This window comes from Theropithecus gelada, chromosome 9 (genome assembly GCF_003255815.1).
Source record: "Theropithecus gelada isolate Dixy chromosome 9, Tgel_1.0, whole genome shotgun sequence".
Lineage (NCBI taxonomy): Eukaryota > Metazoa > Chordata > Mammalia > Primates > Cercopithecidae > Theropithecus > Theropithecus gelada.
This window is the reverse complement of record NC_037677.1, coordinates 80,152,738-80,171,287: the sequence shown is the minus strand read 5'-3', so window position 1 is coordinate 80,171,287 and position 18,550 is coordinate 80,152,738. Positions and strand designations below refer to the sequence as shown.

Genomic DNA, 18,550 nt, shown 5'->3' with positions numbered 1-18,550 from the left:
TACATGGAAGTTTACTGGGAATCAGCTTACTCTATATTATACAATGCTGAGAACATTGTTTAATCTTAACAGGCAGTAGAGTTGTCAAGTGTGCCTTCTGTAATGGATTTGTGCAAGCATTTATGCCCAGGGTTGTTACGAAAAACGGAGATAAATAATTTAGACCTTAAACTTGAGAATTCTAGCCTTAGCAAACTCCTCAATGGGATACTCCCACGAAGGCTAGACACCTCTGATATTAGCTGAAAGCCTTCCTACCTAAAGCCTTCCTACCTCCACTTTCCTCCCCTCAACCTCCATCCACCCATGTCTCACATACAGAAATGCACTAAAGCATATAGTGTGACAAGTGTGCTTAAGTAAAAGACCACCTCTTTTTCTCTCATGCTGAATTATGTTAAATAAGTACAAAGAAGTTTTCCTCATGATCATGTATCTTAGACAGAATTTACTGAAATAGATCTTTATCTTCTCGATTTCTAACCCAGACTGATGATTGAATTTCACAAAATATTAGTTGAGAAAACAAATGAAAATGACAGAAACCACACTGAACTATGCATCATGATCTCCTACTTCTGATGACATCAGGTTTACAATGAGACCAGATTAATCTGTCTGGCTGTTACACATTAGCATAAATTATTCCCAGGAAATCCTTCAATTTGCTTTCAGGAATAAATACAATTCTGAGAGGCATATCCAAGTCTATTGTTGAGATTATGCCATTTTTAACTGATATATAATATATGTACATATTTATGGGGTACATGGGATATTTTGCTGGAATGTGTAAAAATTAAATCAGGGAATTTGGGGAGTCCATCACTTAGCATATTTACCATTTCTGTGTAAGGACATTCCAAGTTCTCTCTTCAAGCCACTTGAAAATATACAATACATTGCTGCTAACTACAGTCACTGTATCAGTCTGTTCTAATGTTGCTAAAAAAGGCATACCTGAGACTGGAAAGAAAGAGGTTTAATTGACTCACAGTTCCACATGGCTGGGGAGGCCTCACAATCATGGCAGAATGTGAATGAGGAGCAAAGTCACACCTTACATGATGGCCAGCAGGAGAGAGCTTGTGCAGGGGAACTCCCATTTTTAAAGCCATCAGATCTTAAGAGACTTATTCACTACCATGAGAACAGTGTGGGGAAAACTGCCCCCATGATTCAATTATCTTCACCTGGCCCATCCTTTGACACATGGGAATTATAATTCAAGTGAAATTTTCCATGAGGGCACAGCCAAACCATATCATCCCATCCCCAGCCCCTCCCAAATCCCATGTCTTCACATTTCAAAACCAATCATGCTCTCTGAAAGTCCCCAAAATCTTAATTCATTTCAGCATTAACTCAACAGTCCAAGTCCAAAGTCTTATCTCAGACACAGCTAGTTCCTTCTGCCTATGAGTCTGCAAAATCAAAAGCGAGTTAGTTACTTCATAGATACAATGGGGATACAGGCATTGGGTAAATATACCCATTCCAAATGGGAGAAATTGGCCAAAACCAAAGGGCTCCAGGCCCCAGGCAAGTCCAAAATCCAATGGGGAAGTCAAATCACGAAGCTCTAAAATGATCTCCTTTGACTCCATGTGTCACATCCGGGTCATGCTGATGCTAGAGATGGACTTCCACAGCCTTGAGCAGCTCCATCCCTATGGCTCTGCAGGGTAAAGCTACCACTCCTGGTTGTTTTCACAGGCTCATGGACTGGTGTTCAGTATATGCGACTTTCCAGGCCCAAAGTGCAAGCTGTCAGTGGATTACTATTCTGGGGGCTGGAGGACAGTGATCCCTCTCAGAGCTCCACTAGGCAGTGCCCCAGTGTGGACTCTGTGTGGGGGCTCCCATCCTACATTTCCTTTCTGAACTACCCTGGCAGAGGTTCTCCATGAGGGCTCTGCCCCTGCAGCATAACTCTGCCTGGACATCCAGGCATTTCCATACATCCTCTGAAATCTAGGCAGAGGTTCCCAAACCTCAGTTATTGACTTCTCTGCACCCACAGGATCAACACCACGTGGAAGCTGCCAAGACTTGGGGCTTGTAACCTCTGAAGCCATGGCCTGAGCTATACTTTGGCCCCTTTTAGCCGTGGCTAGAGTGGCTGGGATACGGAGCACTAAGTCCTGAGGATACACACAGCAGAGGGGGCCTGGACCCAGCCCAGGAAGCCATTTTTTTCCTCCTTGGCCTCTGGGCCTGTGATTGGAGGGGCTGCCATGGATGTCTCTGAGATGCTCTGGAGACATTTTCCCCATTGTCTTGGTGATTAGCATTTGGCTCCTCATTACTTATGCAAATTTCCATGGCTAGTTTGAATTTCTCCTCAGAAAATGAGTTTTTCTTTACTACTGCATCATCAGGCTACAAATTTGTCAAACTTTTATGTTCTGCTTTCTCTTGAACACTTTGCCACTTAGAAGTTTCTTCTGCTAGACATCCTGAATCATCTCTTTCAAGTTCAAAGTTACACAGATTTCCAGGGCAGGGGCAAAATGCCACCAGTCTCTTTGCATAGCAAGAGTGACCTTAACTCCAGTTCCCAACAAGTTTCTCATCTCCATCTAAGACCACCTCAGCCTAGACTTTATTGTCCATATCACCATCAGCATTTTGGTCAAAGCCATTTAATAATTTTCTGTGAAGTTCCAAATATTCCCTCATCTTCCTGTCTTCTGAGCCCTCTAAGTCTTTAGGAAGTACCAAACGTTCCCACATTTTTCTATTTTCTTCTGAGTCCTCCAAACTGTTCCAACCCCAGCCTGTTACCCAGTTCCAAAGTTGCTTCCAGATTTTTGGGTCTCTTTCCAGCAGCACCACACTCTACTGGTACCAATTCACTGTATTAGACTGTTTTCATGCTGGTAATAAACACATACCCGAGACTGGGTAGTTTATCAAGGAAAGAGGTTTAAAAAACTCACAGTTTCACATTCCCCAGGAGGCCTGCTTTCATGGCAGAAGGCAAATGAGGAGCAAAGTCTTGGCTTACATGGTGGTAGTCAAGACAGCGTGTGCAGGGGAACTTCCATTTATAAAACCATCGTATCTTGTGAGACTTACTCACTATCACAAGAACATCATGGGAAAGACCTGCCCTGATGATTCAATCACCTCCCACCCGGTCCTTTCAACGACATATGGGAATTATGGGAGCTACAGTTTGAGATTTGGGTGGGGATACAACCAAACCATATCAGTCATCCTACTCTGCTATCAAACATTAGAACATATTTATTTATTTATTTTTTAGACCAAGTTTTGCTCTTGTTGCCCAGGCTGGAGTGCAGTGGTGCAATCTTGACTCACCGCAACCTCCACCTCCTGGGTTCAAGCAATTCTCCTGCCTCAGTCTTCCTGGGTAGCTGGGATTACAAGGATGTGCCACCACGCCTGGCTAATTTTACATTTTTGGTAGAGACGGGATTTCTCCATGTTGGTCAGGCTGGTCTCGAATTCCCGATCTCAGATGATCCACCCGCCTCGGCCTCCCAAAATGCTGGGATCACAGGCATGAGCCACCGCACCTGGCCAGAACTTATTTCTTCTAACAGTATGTTTGTAACAACTTTCTTCATCAGCCCGATCCTCCACCACCACCACTTTTCTCAGCTCCTGGTGTCTATCAGTCTACTCTCTATTTCCATGAGAACACCTTTTTCAGCTCCAGCTTATAAATGAGGACGTGATATTTGTCTTTCTATTCATGACTTATTTTACTTAACATAATAACCTCCATTTCCATTCATTTTGCTACAAATGAAAATGATTTTCATTATACCACTTTTAAACATGAACATTTGACAAGAAATTGACTTATTTATTATTGTTATGTAAAGTAACGAGTTTAGGCTAAATTGGGTCTATTGTTGGGAGTATGCACAATAACAATAACAATAATAATTATGCATAATCCCAACAACAGACCCAGCTTTACCCTATTTATCTTATATAACAATAAGTAAATACACAATACATACAAGAATTTTATATTTTTCCTCTAACATATAATATTTCTTTATCTCCCTTTTCCTTTTTCTCTCTTTTTTAAATATACACATGCGTTTGTGCATGCCACGGGTTAGTATAAACCAGAATCAATGGCAGAGCTCGTTAAAACACAGATTTCTGGCCCCAACACCAGCGTTTCTGATTCAATCTCTGTGGTATAGAGTATGGCAGCTGGCATTTTGAAGGTGTTCCCATTGGTGATGATGCTGATGCTGATGCTGCTTTTCCAGGAACAACACTTTGATAGCCAGCTAATGCATGTTTGTACTTTTTCAGTTCACATATGTATGGGCAAGTCACAGGAAGCATGGTTATTGGAGAATCCTGTATAGTATAGTGGTTAAGACCAAACATTTGAAAGTAATTCAAATATATACAATGGAAACCATTTAGAATAGTTCATGACACATTGTAAGAATTCAAAAATTGATAGTCATTATTATTGATTTTTTATTATAGCTGTCAGTCTATCCAATATGCTTTTTTCAATGTAAGCTCTACATATCCCACTAGCTGGACTTATTTTAAGATGAATAAAGAAAGATACATAAATCAGGATTGCAACCATGAGCTCTATTTTGATAATAACAAATATGTTTCATTTACTTTAAATTTCTAAAACATCCTACAAATGTGACTATACACATATACATGTTCATGTACTAAATGTTGATTTGTACATTTGTTATTATCAAAGATCAAGCTTCAGCTAATACACTTAAAAAGGATAAATGCTGTTTACGATCTGACTGACTACGATTGTTTGTAGTGATGCAGTAGAAGAGAATCATTTATCAATTTAAGATTTTATACTTTCTTCAGAACAGTACTTCCATTAAAATGTTCTCTATATATGGTAATATTAGGAAAATGCAAGAGTGCAACTACCGCATTTTGAAAAATCATAAACAATTGTCTGCATTTAGTTCATAGTATTGTAAAAAATATTACTTTCTATAATATCATAGTTAGCCATACTTTACACATTATTTAGTATTTAACATAATTATAATAATGCAAATGAAGTGCATATTAGCTCCATTCCTTATTTTAAACCTGTACATATATTACATGTATGTATTAATCCTTCAAATCACTACTTGAGATGAATTCTATTATCATCTCCATTTTGCAGATAGTGAAGTCCAGTCCTAGAAAAGCTACATTAGTTATCCAAGATTGCATTAGTTATTTTGGCAAGTCAAATTTGAACTCAGGTAGTTTTATTCCGTGGTCTATATTTTAAGCTCTTCATTAAGTTCTCTATCTTGTTGGGATGCTGGGTCTGGATTCATGGAGTCATGTGATCTAGTGACAGGATGAACCAAGTGACCAGGGAGTTGTCTTCTTTTTTTTTTTTTTTTTTTTTTTTTTTGAGACGGAGTCTTGCTCTGTCACCCAGGCTGGAGTGCAGTGGCCGGATCTCAGCTCACTGCAAGCTCCTCCTCTCGGGTTCATGCCATTCTCCTGCCTCAGCCCCCCGAGTAGCTGGGACTACAGGCACCCGCCACTTCGCCCGGCTAGGTTTTTTTTTTTTTTTTTTTTTTTTTGTATTTTTTAGTAGAGACGGGGTTTCACCGTATTAGCCAGGTTGGTCTCGATCTCCTGACCTCATGATCCGCCCGTCTCGGCCTCCCAAAGTGCTGGGATTACAGGCTTGAGCCACCGCGCCCGGCCTGGGAGTTGTCTTCTTATTAAAATATGTAAGAAACATAAGAGGTGAGGGTTGCTAGGTAAGATGAGAAGTCTGGGGTCCCTGTGTGGTGAGTCTAGAAGTCATGCTCCAGTATAAAACAGGCTTTTAAAGGTAAGTGACTGGAAAGCTGGACACAGATTTAGGAGACTGGCTTAGAGTCAGTCTATCTAAAGTCTGAATGGACCTTCACAGAAGTTATATCATGCTCTGCTGTTGTATATTCCCAAGTGGAAAATGCCTGTTCCTTTGAGACTTGAGGAGTCCAAGACCAGGCCAGCAGATTTGATCAGAATGTGACTGCATTTTGGGACTTCTACTGGCATCTGCTCCCCCAAAGACTTAGGATCATCTGAGAGTTCTGCAGTTGAGTATGAGGCTTCTAGTAAGACGCCTCTCATATCTAAGATCCATTCTAAAGATCAATTATTTGCATGCTTGTGGTCCACAGTCAAGATAGGCATACAGATCCTCTAGATTCTGTCTCCTGTGAAATACTTTGGAGAATACTAAACAAAATATTATATACTGACTAAGTCTTCATATCATTCACTATTTCATTAGGCCCCATCTGAACTCAACATATTTTTAACCATTTTTCCAGAACTCCTTTAAACAGCACTTCCATTATTGTCAGAATATTGACTTAGAGTCCTCAAATTGCTTCTTCAGCTGGATTATATTTTGTATTACATTTTTTTGGCTCATATTTTTATTTTCTTTTTTAAATGATAATTATATATTACAGTTGTCCGTTATATATACAATTATATAATATGTTGAAAAGAACCAGGAATAATTTGCTTTTCTCATGAACCCTGACCTGGCCATCTCAGTCTATTATAATGTCTCTTTTTCCTTGCGGGAAAGAATTTATATCACCCATTTGACACTTGACATAGAGTACATACTTACTGTATTTACTAGGTTTTATTTTGAGTACATCTTTTCATACATATTTTTACAGTTTTCAATTCTAAATGCACAAGGTATATTATGATACCTTGTGAATAGAAAGATATACATTAAAAACTGTTGATGGGTAGGTTATTTTTTAATACACTAGATAAAACATTTTGCTATGTGTAATCCATAAATTTGCTTTAAAAGTATTCCTTAGTTATTATTTGTTACTACAACACTACCTTTAAAAAGTAAATGAGGCCAGGTGTGGTGGCTCACATCTGTAATCCCAGCACTTTGGGAGGCCAAGGTGGGTAGATCACCTGAGGTCAGAAGTTCAAGATCAGCCTGGCTAACATGGCATAACCCCATCTCTACTAAAAGTACGCAAATTTGCTAGGCATGGTGGAGGGTGCCTGTAATCCCAGCTACTCTGGGGGCCGAGGCAGGAGAATTTTGAACCTGGGCAGCAGAGGTTGCAGTGAACCAAGGTCACTCCACTGCACTTCAGCCTGGGTGACAAGAGCGAGATTCTGTCTCAAGAAACAAACAAAAAAAGTAAATGAAAACTCCCTTCAGCATTTTAATTCAAATGTTGGATTATTCATATTAAAATATCAATAGAATATAAACACAAATTTGATAACTCAAATTCAGTATAGTAATTAACAATATGTATCTTGATTTTAAGTGAGTCTTAATAGTTTTTGATGACAATTAAAATTAAATTTTACAAGCAGAGCATGAGTCATTTAGTGAAATTAATATATAATTATCATTAGGTAGCAACAGAGGACCATTATGAGCATCAAAATTCCATCCCATAAACATTACACTGTGCAGAATCAGTTGGATGCAGCCTGTCTTGGATGTTTTCCTCTTCCTTTTTACTTTCAGTATCATTTTAGTTTTTATGAAAACAAGTTATTGCCTAAAGACCAGGCTAAGGTCCATATTTCAATTTTAAAAACTGAAATAAATTATAGAGGCCATTTCTTATCAAATTTAAGAATCAGGAGACAACAAAAAGTTTAACACAATAATTCCTTCAAGAACAAAGAATCACTAGGAAAAGTGCAAAAAAAAAAAAAAAAGAAGAAAGAAAGAAAGGAAAAGAAATTTAACTAAAAGTTAATCATCACATTGATGTCTACTTGTGAGTTTTTACTTATATATTCCATATGGGCTTTATCTCTCCAAGCTGAATAAATTAAGAAAATGGGAAAGATCATTTTTGTAAATAATTTCAATACTTGTTTTTAACCGAATAGTTAATATATATATGGCTAAACGAAGGTTTTCAGTTTTCAGCAATGTGGCATTTTAAACTGACAACTGTAACATATAATTAGCATTAATTAAGACTATTACATTAGTTCAAGCCTCATTATGCCTGGGTTATTAAAATTGCCTTCTAGTTCTGTCTTCTGGATTTAGAATCTCCCATTTCAATATATCAGGAGTAATATTTATTTATTTTATTATTTATTTATTTATTTATTTATTTATTTATTTATTTATTTATTTATTTTTAGACGGAGTCTGGCTCTGTCGCCCAGACTGGAGTGCAGTGGTGCCATCTTGTCTCACAGCAAGCTCCGCCTCCCGCCTTCACGCCATTCTCCTGCCTCAGCCTCCCGAGTAGCTGGGACTACAGGCGCCCACCACCAGGCCTGGCTAATTTTTTTGTATTTTTAGTACAGACGGGGTTTCACCGTGTTATCCAGGATGGTCTCAATCTCCTGACCTCATGATCTGCCCTCCTCGGCCTCCCAGAGTGCTGGGATTACAGGCGTGAGCTATCGTGCCTGGCCTATCAGGAGTAATTTTTATAAAATACAAATCTGATGTTGCCATACCTCAGACCCTTTAGTGGTGCCCCCGTCACCTTCTACAACATGGTACAGAAAAGTGTTTATGACATGGTATGTCTTATTTATTGTAACTATACTATGTCATACTCTCATTTCTCTCTGCCTTCACTTATACAACTAACTTTCCCTAACAGATTCCAACTCCTCTCAACTTCCCTCTTACCTGTATTCTTCCTTCATGAGTCAACTTCAGCATTTCTCCTTTGTTGATATTTTTTGCACATGCCGCTGTTATAGACTTTATTACCTTGCTTTCTTGGTGTAGCAAAAATTGTCAGTGCCCTATGCATGTCCCTCAGAGCATTTGGTATGCTTTGACCAACTTCCATCTCCTGTTACTGTCTCTGGATCCTAAGGGTGTTGCTTTTCCAGCCAGAAGCCTCTGTGGCTGGTGGCGCCTTTGCCCGAGTTTTGCTCAGACTAGCTGTGTTTTTATCACCCACTTGACCTTGTAGGCTGTGCTTGGCTCAGGCTACTGGCTTAAATCCCACACTTTCCCAGGGCAAGCCAGGCTCAGAGCAGCGAGGGGTGCATGAGTGAGCAAGTGCTGGGTCTTGTCACTGTGCATAGCCAGGCACGTTGACTGCTGTGGCGGGACTGGTAGCTCCAGGCGCCCTCTCTGGGCAAGCCTTTGATTGAATCAGATACACGGCAAGTGGCTTCTGCTGTGAGCACCCGCGTATGGATGAGGGGCTCCCCGAAGAGCCTCCACTCTTCTCTCCTTTTTGCTGCCCGCAACATGGTGAGGGGGGTGGCTGTCGTGTGTCAGCCCTGTTTGTGTTACAGCTCTTTCATTCCTGCCATTTGGTGGGTCCGGAGTTTTTGGCCCACATCCAGGAAGAATGAGGTACGCAGACAGCTGGAGAGCTAACAACGTGTAGAGGAGCTTTACTGAACGATAGACGGCTCTCGGGAGACCGAAGTGTGTAGCTCCTATTCATAGGCAGGTTGTCCCCATGAGTGTCCAGCTCTCAGCAGAGAGAAGACCTGGAACGGGTAGTTCCTTTCTGCAGAAGGTGGTCCCAGGAGACACGAAGAGGGGAGCTCCCTTCTGCAGCCGATAGTCTTGATGTCTATGTGTCTGGATAGCTCCAGGGTTTTTATGGGGTCAGAAAGGAGGAAGTACATGCTGATTGGTTTACGGGTGGCCATGGACAGGCCCGGAAAAAGCACCGTACGTTTTCACTCCAGGCCATGGACTCCACCGAAACTAATAGCCTGGTCCCCAGGCTTCAGGCCATCCCTGGCTTGAAGGTGGGGCTTCACCGGGGACCCCCTGCTTTCCACCCAGGAGCCTGTCTGTGTCCTGCTGCCATCAATCATGTTGTTCATGGTGCCCAGGCTGTTTGTGAGGAGTGCCTGCAAGCCCACAGTGAGCAGCCCTCTGTCCCCTCTTGGCCTCCCCTCCATGCTCGTTGGTGCCCAAAGTCCACAGGAGGCTGAGGTGGCTGGGGTCTGGCATGTCAGCACCAACCCCAGCTTGCACACACCCAGCCTGGTTATGACAGCACGTGGACTCGGCCTCAACTTTGCTTCAAAATTGGAAGGGTTGCCAGGAGCTGGAAGAGAACAGGCAGGGGGAACAGGCACTTCCGACTCTGTGGGGGTAGGGGAGCTTCCTGGGTCCCTGAGAGCACAGAGATGCCTAGGTCTGCAGCCACAGCTGGGCAGCTGGAGCTACGCCCAGGATGGCAGGGCTCCCACCCTTCCAACTTGGAAGGGGGTTAGGTTCCTGCCTGTTCCTTGCTCCCACCGGCTCCCTAGAGCATGTAGCCCTGGTCATACCTCCTCTGCTGTAGCTAGTGTCTTCCCAGTGGCTGCTCCAGATGGGCCACTGCTGCCATCAGTATCTACAGCCTGACTCAATGCCCTTCTATCAGGTTTTGCAAAGGGAATTTGACTACTTGCTTCTGCTGGAGGCAAGAAAATCCAAAAACTTGGCAGCCCATTGCCCAACACTGTAGCTAACTACTCTTAGGATTTAGTGTATATGTTTTCTAGTTCCATAACTTCTCAGGAACTGGACAATTACAATTATCAGGAGAGATAACTCTGATGCATGAGTTTGCATCTTTTTGTAGAGTTTGCCCTTGGAATGAAATTTCAGTTCTCCTAGTGATAGCTGGTTTAATAGCAAACTTTTTACTGGTTGCCTTCTCTTCTTTGCCTCACTTTCTCACTTCCTTATCACTGTTATCTGAACTTCTCAAAAAATATTTGTACATGAATATTTTGTGTCCAGATTTTTTGTTGGAGAATCCACAGTAAGACATTGGACACCAGAGGTACTATGGTGTGGGAACAGAGCCTTCAGATGGGATGCTGGAGTTGAATCGCTTGTTGGCCAGTTGGCATCAAGACCAGTTGGCATTTTATAACATCCCAATGACCAAGATTATTCCCTATGTGCATTGGGATGGCATAAACATATAAGGTTATGTATGCCTTATGCAATATTTCCAGAATTTGACTGAGATAGTGACAATGATAATGATAATGACTGTGGAGTTGGTAGTTGTAAGTATTGTCAGTGATTTGAAGGGGAAAAACAAATGACTTTCAAAAAAGTTTACACTGGTCAGTCAAAATCTCAGGACGTGATGTCACAAGATCTCTATAACATCATTTAAAGCAACCCTCTCCTTTTGCAGTTTAAAGGAGATTAAACTAAAAATCAGACCTTGTGCCTGGTTACAAGAATAGTAGAACAGTAGAGAAGGCTCACTTCAAAGCACCAGCAAGCCTTCTGTAGAAAAGGCAGAAACTTCACAGGGAAGGAGTAGGACCCTGAACTCTGAGTTTGGAACATCTGGGTGGCTCACACCTCACTAAAGCAAGATTCTTTCCTTCCCTGGAGACCACATAAACACCTCATCTGAGGTTGATGCTTCAAATCGTGCACATCTTCCTCAAAATTTTCCTTCTCTGTGACTTCTAGACCAATTACTATGTTCAAGACCAAGAATGGCTGAAATGAGGAAGTACTGTCTCTACTTTAACAATAAAGGAATTATTCATCAAATGAACCACAGAAACCGGCTAATATGTCCAGGTAGGTCCCAGAAGCACTTAGAAGAACATACAAAGAGTAAACCTTCTGAGTGCTGGAAAAGGGGGTTGTGCAAAATATTAGACACACACGGTAGACTCTAAAGATAATATTTACATAATGAAATGAGTTCAAATCTAAATATATGTATTTTTTGTATTTTTTGAGGTCTAAATGTCCACATCCTTACCCAGTAGTATACTTAATTACATGCTTCTGTAAAATGTTTTGATTCAGAAATATGTATTAAATTAGCATATGATCATATTAATCAATGTTTAAATTACACAATAATTATAAAATGTAAATCGGTATCCTTGAAAGTTAATTAAAATATATAAGATATTATTCATTTTTTAAAGTATTGAAGAATATCCAGCACAGTCATTTAACAGATTACATTAGCTGAGTTTCTTTTCAGAATTTAAATGTAATAAACTTACGCTCTTTGAAAAAACAAACTTACGCTCTTTGAAAAAAATACATATAAGATCTACATAAATATTCCACTTACTTTTACTTGACCCACAAAGGCATTGGCTTCTTCCTCCACCACAGATAAATTTCTTGGCAGATAAGGATCAAACACTGGAGCATTGTCATTGACATCTGTCACCACCACGTTTACTGTGGCAGTTGAGGTCTTAAAGAAAAACAAGCATTAAATGTGAGAAGAGCTATTTTTACTTAGAATTCATTTAAGTAGTCATCTTGGCATTTGTCTATCTGAAAAGCATCTCATTTTTCTTTCTAATCCTTAGCTTTCCAAAAAATAAAAAATAAATAAATAAAACTAAAAAACTAAAAGAAGCTTGCAAAGAAGCTTTCGACTTCAAAAAAACAGACGGGAAAAGCAAATGATGATATTAAAGGGCAAACATCTTTTTGGAAATGTCAAGTATTTCCTGGAGGCTTACTTTCAGAAAACGGTTTTACCTTTATCTTGTTCACATTTTATGGGTGGCAAGCTTTTGTTTATACACACATACACTGCTTTATCTCTGAAATGTGCCATTTCTGTAGTTTTTGCTGCTTGTATTTTTTTTTTTTACTGTTTTTTTTAAAAAAACAGTACTTTATAAAATAGCATGGTACATCAAATGGGCATTTTCTGGAAAGCTCATGCTATCGGAAAATGCTACCTTAATAATTCTCTAGGTGTACATTTAAACCAAGAGTTTGAGTATCATGTACTAGGCATGAAATGATTATCTTACAAGCATACACGTTATGGAAATGATGTGCAGGTAAATCGACCAATAGTGTGTGCTACCTAGTTAAAAGTTAAATCCCTGGCCTGCTGCAGTCAACATTATGTAGGTCAATGACTTCTTCACAATCAATGACTATCATCATGCGTGACTCAAGCTGGAAACTGCTCTCTCTAATCAAAGCCTGAGTACAGCACAGAACCTCTACCTAACTCTGTCACAGTGTGGGGCTGATCACAGAAGGCTGAGAGCAAAGGTACAGAGAGAAAGAATATTAACCTGGAAAGTAAGAAACCTGGTATGCTATGGTATTAAATATTTAGTAACTATAAATAAAAAGGAGGAGGAAAAAGCAAGGTGATACTGTCATGAGAGAATTATCCACCTTCTGTTTAAAACAAATGCAATTTCCATTAATTAGTAAGTGCTTTGTAGTGAGAGGCTAAAATGCTGAGCATTAAGAAGTGACTTGAGTGAAGCTGAAGAGGTTTTGCAGCAGTCATGGGGCTAAGGGGTCAAGTGAATTTTTTTTTTTTTTTTTTTTTTTTTTTTTTTGTAGCTGCTACAGGACGGATCTTGGTAACTACCCAATGCTTTCTGTTGGGGTCATGGAAGTTCTATACCATGCGAGTTATGGTGCTTGGGAAAAAGACCAGACCTCACACAAATGTAAACCCAATATTGAAACTCTGATTGGATTAAGGTGATCTGCCCCTATTTTAACAGAAGCAAAAGCAAATATTCTTTTTAGTAATGTAACTTCATCCCAAGCCTGTATAATTTTTTTCATGCGCAGTATTCAGTAGTCATTACAAAATTACCATGCATACCAGGGAATTCTTGGGTGTTAGTGATGGCTTATTTCTTTATCTGTGTATTGGCTTACCCTTTGAAAATTTATGCTTCTATTCATATGTGATTCACACATATTTTTGTATTTAAAGTTAAATAAAATTTTTATTTAAAGACACGTACAAAGATGGTCAGAAAAGCATTATATAGTCAAAATCTGGAAACAACCCAAATGTCCATCGATAGTAGATGGTTATACAGATTGTGTTTTATATATGAAATGGAATCATATGAAGTACTGAGAATGTACAAACTACTGCTATAAGTAATCACATAGATTAATTTCATGAACCTAAGTTTCTAGGACATAAAATAATACATACTATATGATTCTATTTATATAAACTTCAAAAACAGGCATAATCCCTACATGGTGATAAAAATTAGAATACAGATCACTTTGAAGAAGAAGATAGAATAGCAACAGAAATGATCACAAAACTGAGCTTCTGGAATGCTGATTAATTTCTGTTTTTTGTTATGAATAGTGGTTATATAGGTGTGTTCACTATGTAAAAATTCATTAAGCTGTAGAATTATAGTTTGCGCATTATTATCTGTGTTACATTTTCTTAAAATTATTTAATTTAAAAGATGCATTCACACAAACATACACATGTGTGTTGACATATGTAAGTATGTTTAAAGAAATTCAAGTGCTACTTGACTAGATGGAATCCAGATCATTTCATTTTCGTCTTGTGACTTTTATATGTTTTCCAATGTTCTCCCAAAATGCTACCATGCTTTTATGACAAAAAGTATTTTAACAAATGTTGTTTCTTTAAAATTTGCCTTAGAATTGAAAGCAGTAAAGAAGATGTGTTTTTTACAGTGGCAGTAGTTCCCAGTTTGCCTGAGGGTTAACAAGACATTTAAATTTACAGCCTGGAGCCAAAATCTAAGAATGGCGACCCTGGAGTTTGCTGGCTTTTCTTCAAATTTCCTGACTCCTTTTGTACCAGCCTAACTGTCTTTACTTATCAATCCAGTGTTTTTCCTCATCCTATTCTTTAAAATTTCTATTCATGTTTTCAGACTATTCTGTATCCTCAGTTTAAGACTGTGACTCTTAAGTGGATAATGAAGAATACAACTGGATTGCTAAGTAAACTAAGAAGTCAAATAACAATTCCATAATTTTGTGCTAATAGGGGATGATATTTGTGGACTATGCAGGCATTTTCTTCATTTCTTACTGAATTTTATATGAAATGAAAAAAAATCTATGTCTCACGAAAACATAGTCACAACTATAAATAGAATAATTTCCAGTTTATATATTTCTTAAACTTTTCTAAATACCACTTGCTTCAGAAATACTTATGTAAAAATGAGGATTTCAGGGCTATCCATTTGTTCTATTGACTATTGTTCTTAACCTATGGAAATATTTATAAATTAGCTAGCTGTAAATCATAATTATTTATTTTTTCTCGATTGGTTCAGAAGGATGGCAACAATATGCTTCGATATGGATCTATGCCATGGAGAATGTTTATGTCTTATTAAGGAAAGACTTTTCAAGCTTAAAAATTAGTAAATGTAAACAGATCACTTTAATTAATTATTAGGACAATATGTCAGGTAACACATGTTTGCAACAATTAATTTTAAATATGAATATATATAATGCCAATTAAATTAAAAAGATTTCAAACTAATAAACCTAATAAACAAAAAGTTACCTATTTTCTATCAAAGGAGTTTGCTCACTGAATATTTTCTTAAAATCTGTATTAACTTATTATAGCACTAGCTGGAAATACTTGCATGTTAGTACTAAAAACTATAATTGATCACTTTCATGTTCATTATTTAATTTAAATGTGTCTTAGATTTTATTTTGTCTAATATCATAGAAGAATTTTCAAAATATATGTCTCAAATGCAAGTAGATATCTTTGTTGTAATTTTTTTTTTTTTTTTGAGACAAGGTCTCACTCTGTCACTCAGGCCGGAGTGCAGTGGCATGATCTCTGCTCACTGCGACCTCCGCCTCCCAGGTTTAAACAATTCCCCTGCCTCAGCCTCCTGAGTAGCTGAGATTACAGACATGTGCCACCATGCCTGGCTAATTTTTGTATTTTTAGTACAGACGGAGTTTCACTATGATGGCCAGTCTGATCTTGAACTCCTGACCTCAAACAATCTGTCCGCCTTGGCCTCCCAAAGTGCTGAGATTACAGGCGTGAGCCATCGGACCCAGCCTACTGTTGTAATTTGAATACACATTTATTTGTACAAACTAGTACAACTCTGAAAGAAGGATACTAATATAGCATATTTTTTTTATTTTTGTTGTTGTTGTTTTGAGACAAATCTCACTCTGTTGCCCGGGCTGGAGTGCAGTGTGCGATCATAGCTCACTGCAGCTTTGAACTCCTAGGCTCAAGTGATTCTCCCACCTCAGTCTCCTAAGTAGGTGGGACTACTGGTGCACGCCACTATGCCCAGCTAATTTTTATTTCTTTATTTTATTTTTGTAGAGACAAAGTCTCAGTATGTTGCCTAGGTGGTCTCAAACTCCTCATCTCAATCCCACCTTGGCCTCTCAAAGTGCTGGCTGGGGTTATACGCCTGAGCCACAATATCCAGCTCATTTTTTCTAATAGTATAAAAACAGTGAGTTATAAAGCCACAGTTAAAGAAAGCAGTGTAAATTCATCTATTAATACACAATGCAATGCTTCAAATTCATGAGAACATACATTAAGAGTATCTTATTTATTCTCTTCTAGTATTTCCTATCTCAGGAAATGACATGTCAAAATAATCAACTAATTTTCTAAGTTATTTTATCTCATACATGCAATTTATTAGTCACCAAGTCCTGTTAATTTGACCTTGTAAATGGGCCTTGTATTACACAGTTTTGAGCAATGGATAAATAACACAATTTTAATTTCCTGAGTAAATAGCTGGAAGTCAGATAACTGGGTTTTCTGATTAGCATATGTTTAACTATGTAAGAAAACCAGAAATGTGTTTTGCTCAATAATTTAATGAAAAAGTTTTAATACATTTTCTTGTTAATCAACTTAATGAACACTTTTAAGGGCAATGTGTAATATTACGAATTTAATAAACAATTTGGCTTTAATGCTAGAGAGGATAAGAGAAGGTATGTTTTTTTTATTTAATCACAAAAAATTCATTTATTTTTTGATCATTTAATTTTTACACCTTCTGACACAAAATTTGTTAAACATTTCATGGCTAGAAAATGATTTCTTTATATTTTGTGAGCATCTAATAGCATAGCCATTTGTTTTGTGCTATTACATTTACATTAGATGATTGAAATTCAATGACATTCAATACATGGTTTAAGATACATGTATGCTTAGAATTTATCTGAGCAGAGACTCATGTTATGTATAGAAAGCAATCAGGAATATTTCAATTTGTTCATTAAGAAAGCAGAAAACTATCAGAGATAAGGCAACACTTTAATTATGGAGCACTTATCATTTATCTATTTCTTAAATAAAAACATGAGTGTTTAATTTCAAATGTGCAATTTAATTTCAAATGTGCAATTACATGCTGTAATAAATTATCTTATAACTTATTCTATTTAAATGTCTGAAAAAAGAAGAGCTAGAAAGAATATTGAAAATTTCCATCTGTAAGAAAGTACAAGAAATGTTATTTATAGAACACAAGGTTTTCTTGTCTGAATAAAAATCTTCACTACTATATCTAAAATTCTTTTCAATAACAATGGGACAATGAGGATTTATAGTTTAGAATTCAATCATTTTTTGTTTAGGCCAATAAAACAAGACAAATACATATATTCAATAATGGGTATAGTATTTAGAGAATATTAATTTAAAACATTTTCATCCTTAAGTGCAAGTCATCTTGTTGCTACAACAGTTATGAGACAAGCCAACTTCACTCAGATCGTAGAGTTTCATTCATGATGTAGAGTGGAGGTCCTTCCTAAAATTAAAGATTAGCCAGGAGGCTTTCTTTCCCTCTGAAGGAAAAAAAGAAAGAATATAAAATCTAGAATTTCTTCGAGAAAGACAGAGAAAAGGGAAATTCCTTCTATTATGAATCATGGGGAAGAGAAAGGGAGACACAGAAGAGACATGAAGGCAGGAGGCAGAGGTACTCCTCCTCATCCCCCACTGCCACTTTGGACCACTCCTTAAATGAAGAGGAGCTGCAGAAACATTTTGGAGTAGGGGAAATGATGACTGGGAAAGTAAGAGAAATTTGGGTGAAATAATCGCAGTAGTTTTCAGGAATATGTAAGCCTCCAGAAAATTTCCATAGGTTCCATGGGAGGCCCCATCTTATAGATTATGGCATGGAATATATAGCTATGTCTGAGAGCCGTGTCCAGAGAGACAGAAGCAATTCTACTAGCATAAAGGACTGGTAAATACATGTTACATCTAGACCACAATTTTAGAATGAAGTCAGGGAGGAGAGGTTTGCTTGGCAGCTTAGCTAGTGAGTATTTACATTGTCTTAAACAGATAATGTTGAAATACTGTTCTAAGTAACTTAAGTGTGACCCATATTACACCTACTCCACACCTGTCCAAACACACATTTATACATTATTGTCTAAGTAGGAAGATTACATCAGATATAAAAAACAAAGAAGCTTTTTTTTTTCTCTGTGCACATCTGAGTGTAGTGTGCAAAGATTATATATATGTATGTGTGTATATATGTATATACATTTTATACAATTGTGCATGTTTTTTATATAAATATATATTTTTTCAAAAATATCAGAAAGTATTTTTATATAGTATAACTAAATACTATAGTATATGTAATATATACTAACTACAGATATAGCTATTTATTTATACATAAACATTTTTACATATTGCATATATGATAAAGATTTACATATATGACTTAAATGTTTAAAGTTTTACTATTCTATAACCATATGTACTGTGTTATA

General features: G+C 37.8%; 1 protein-coding gene across 16 annotated transcripts in view; it reads right to left on the bottom strand.

Annotated features, from left to right (window-relative positions):
• PCDH15 (protocadherin related 15) overlaps nt 1-18,550 on the bottom strand; it is a 1,828,063-nt gene that overhangs the window by 246,211 nt on the left and 1,563,302 nt on the right. For all 16 annotated transcript variants that reach the window (XM_025396095.1, XM_025396103.1, XM_025396104.1 and 13 more), the window contains one exon: nt 12,063-12,191. In XM_025396095.1, the coding sequence (XP_025251880.1) occupies nt 12,063-12,191 (129 nt within the window). The remainder of the gene's footprint in view (nt 1-12,062; nt 12,192-18,550) is intronic.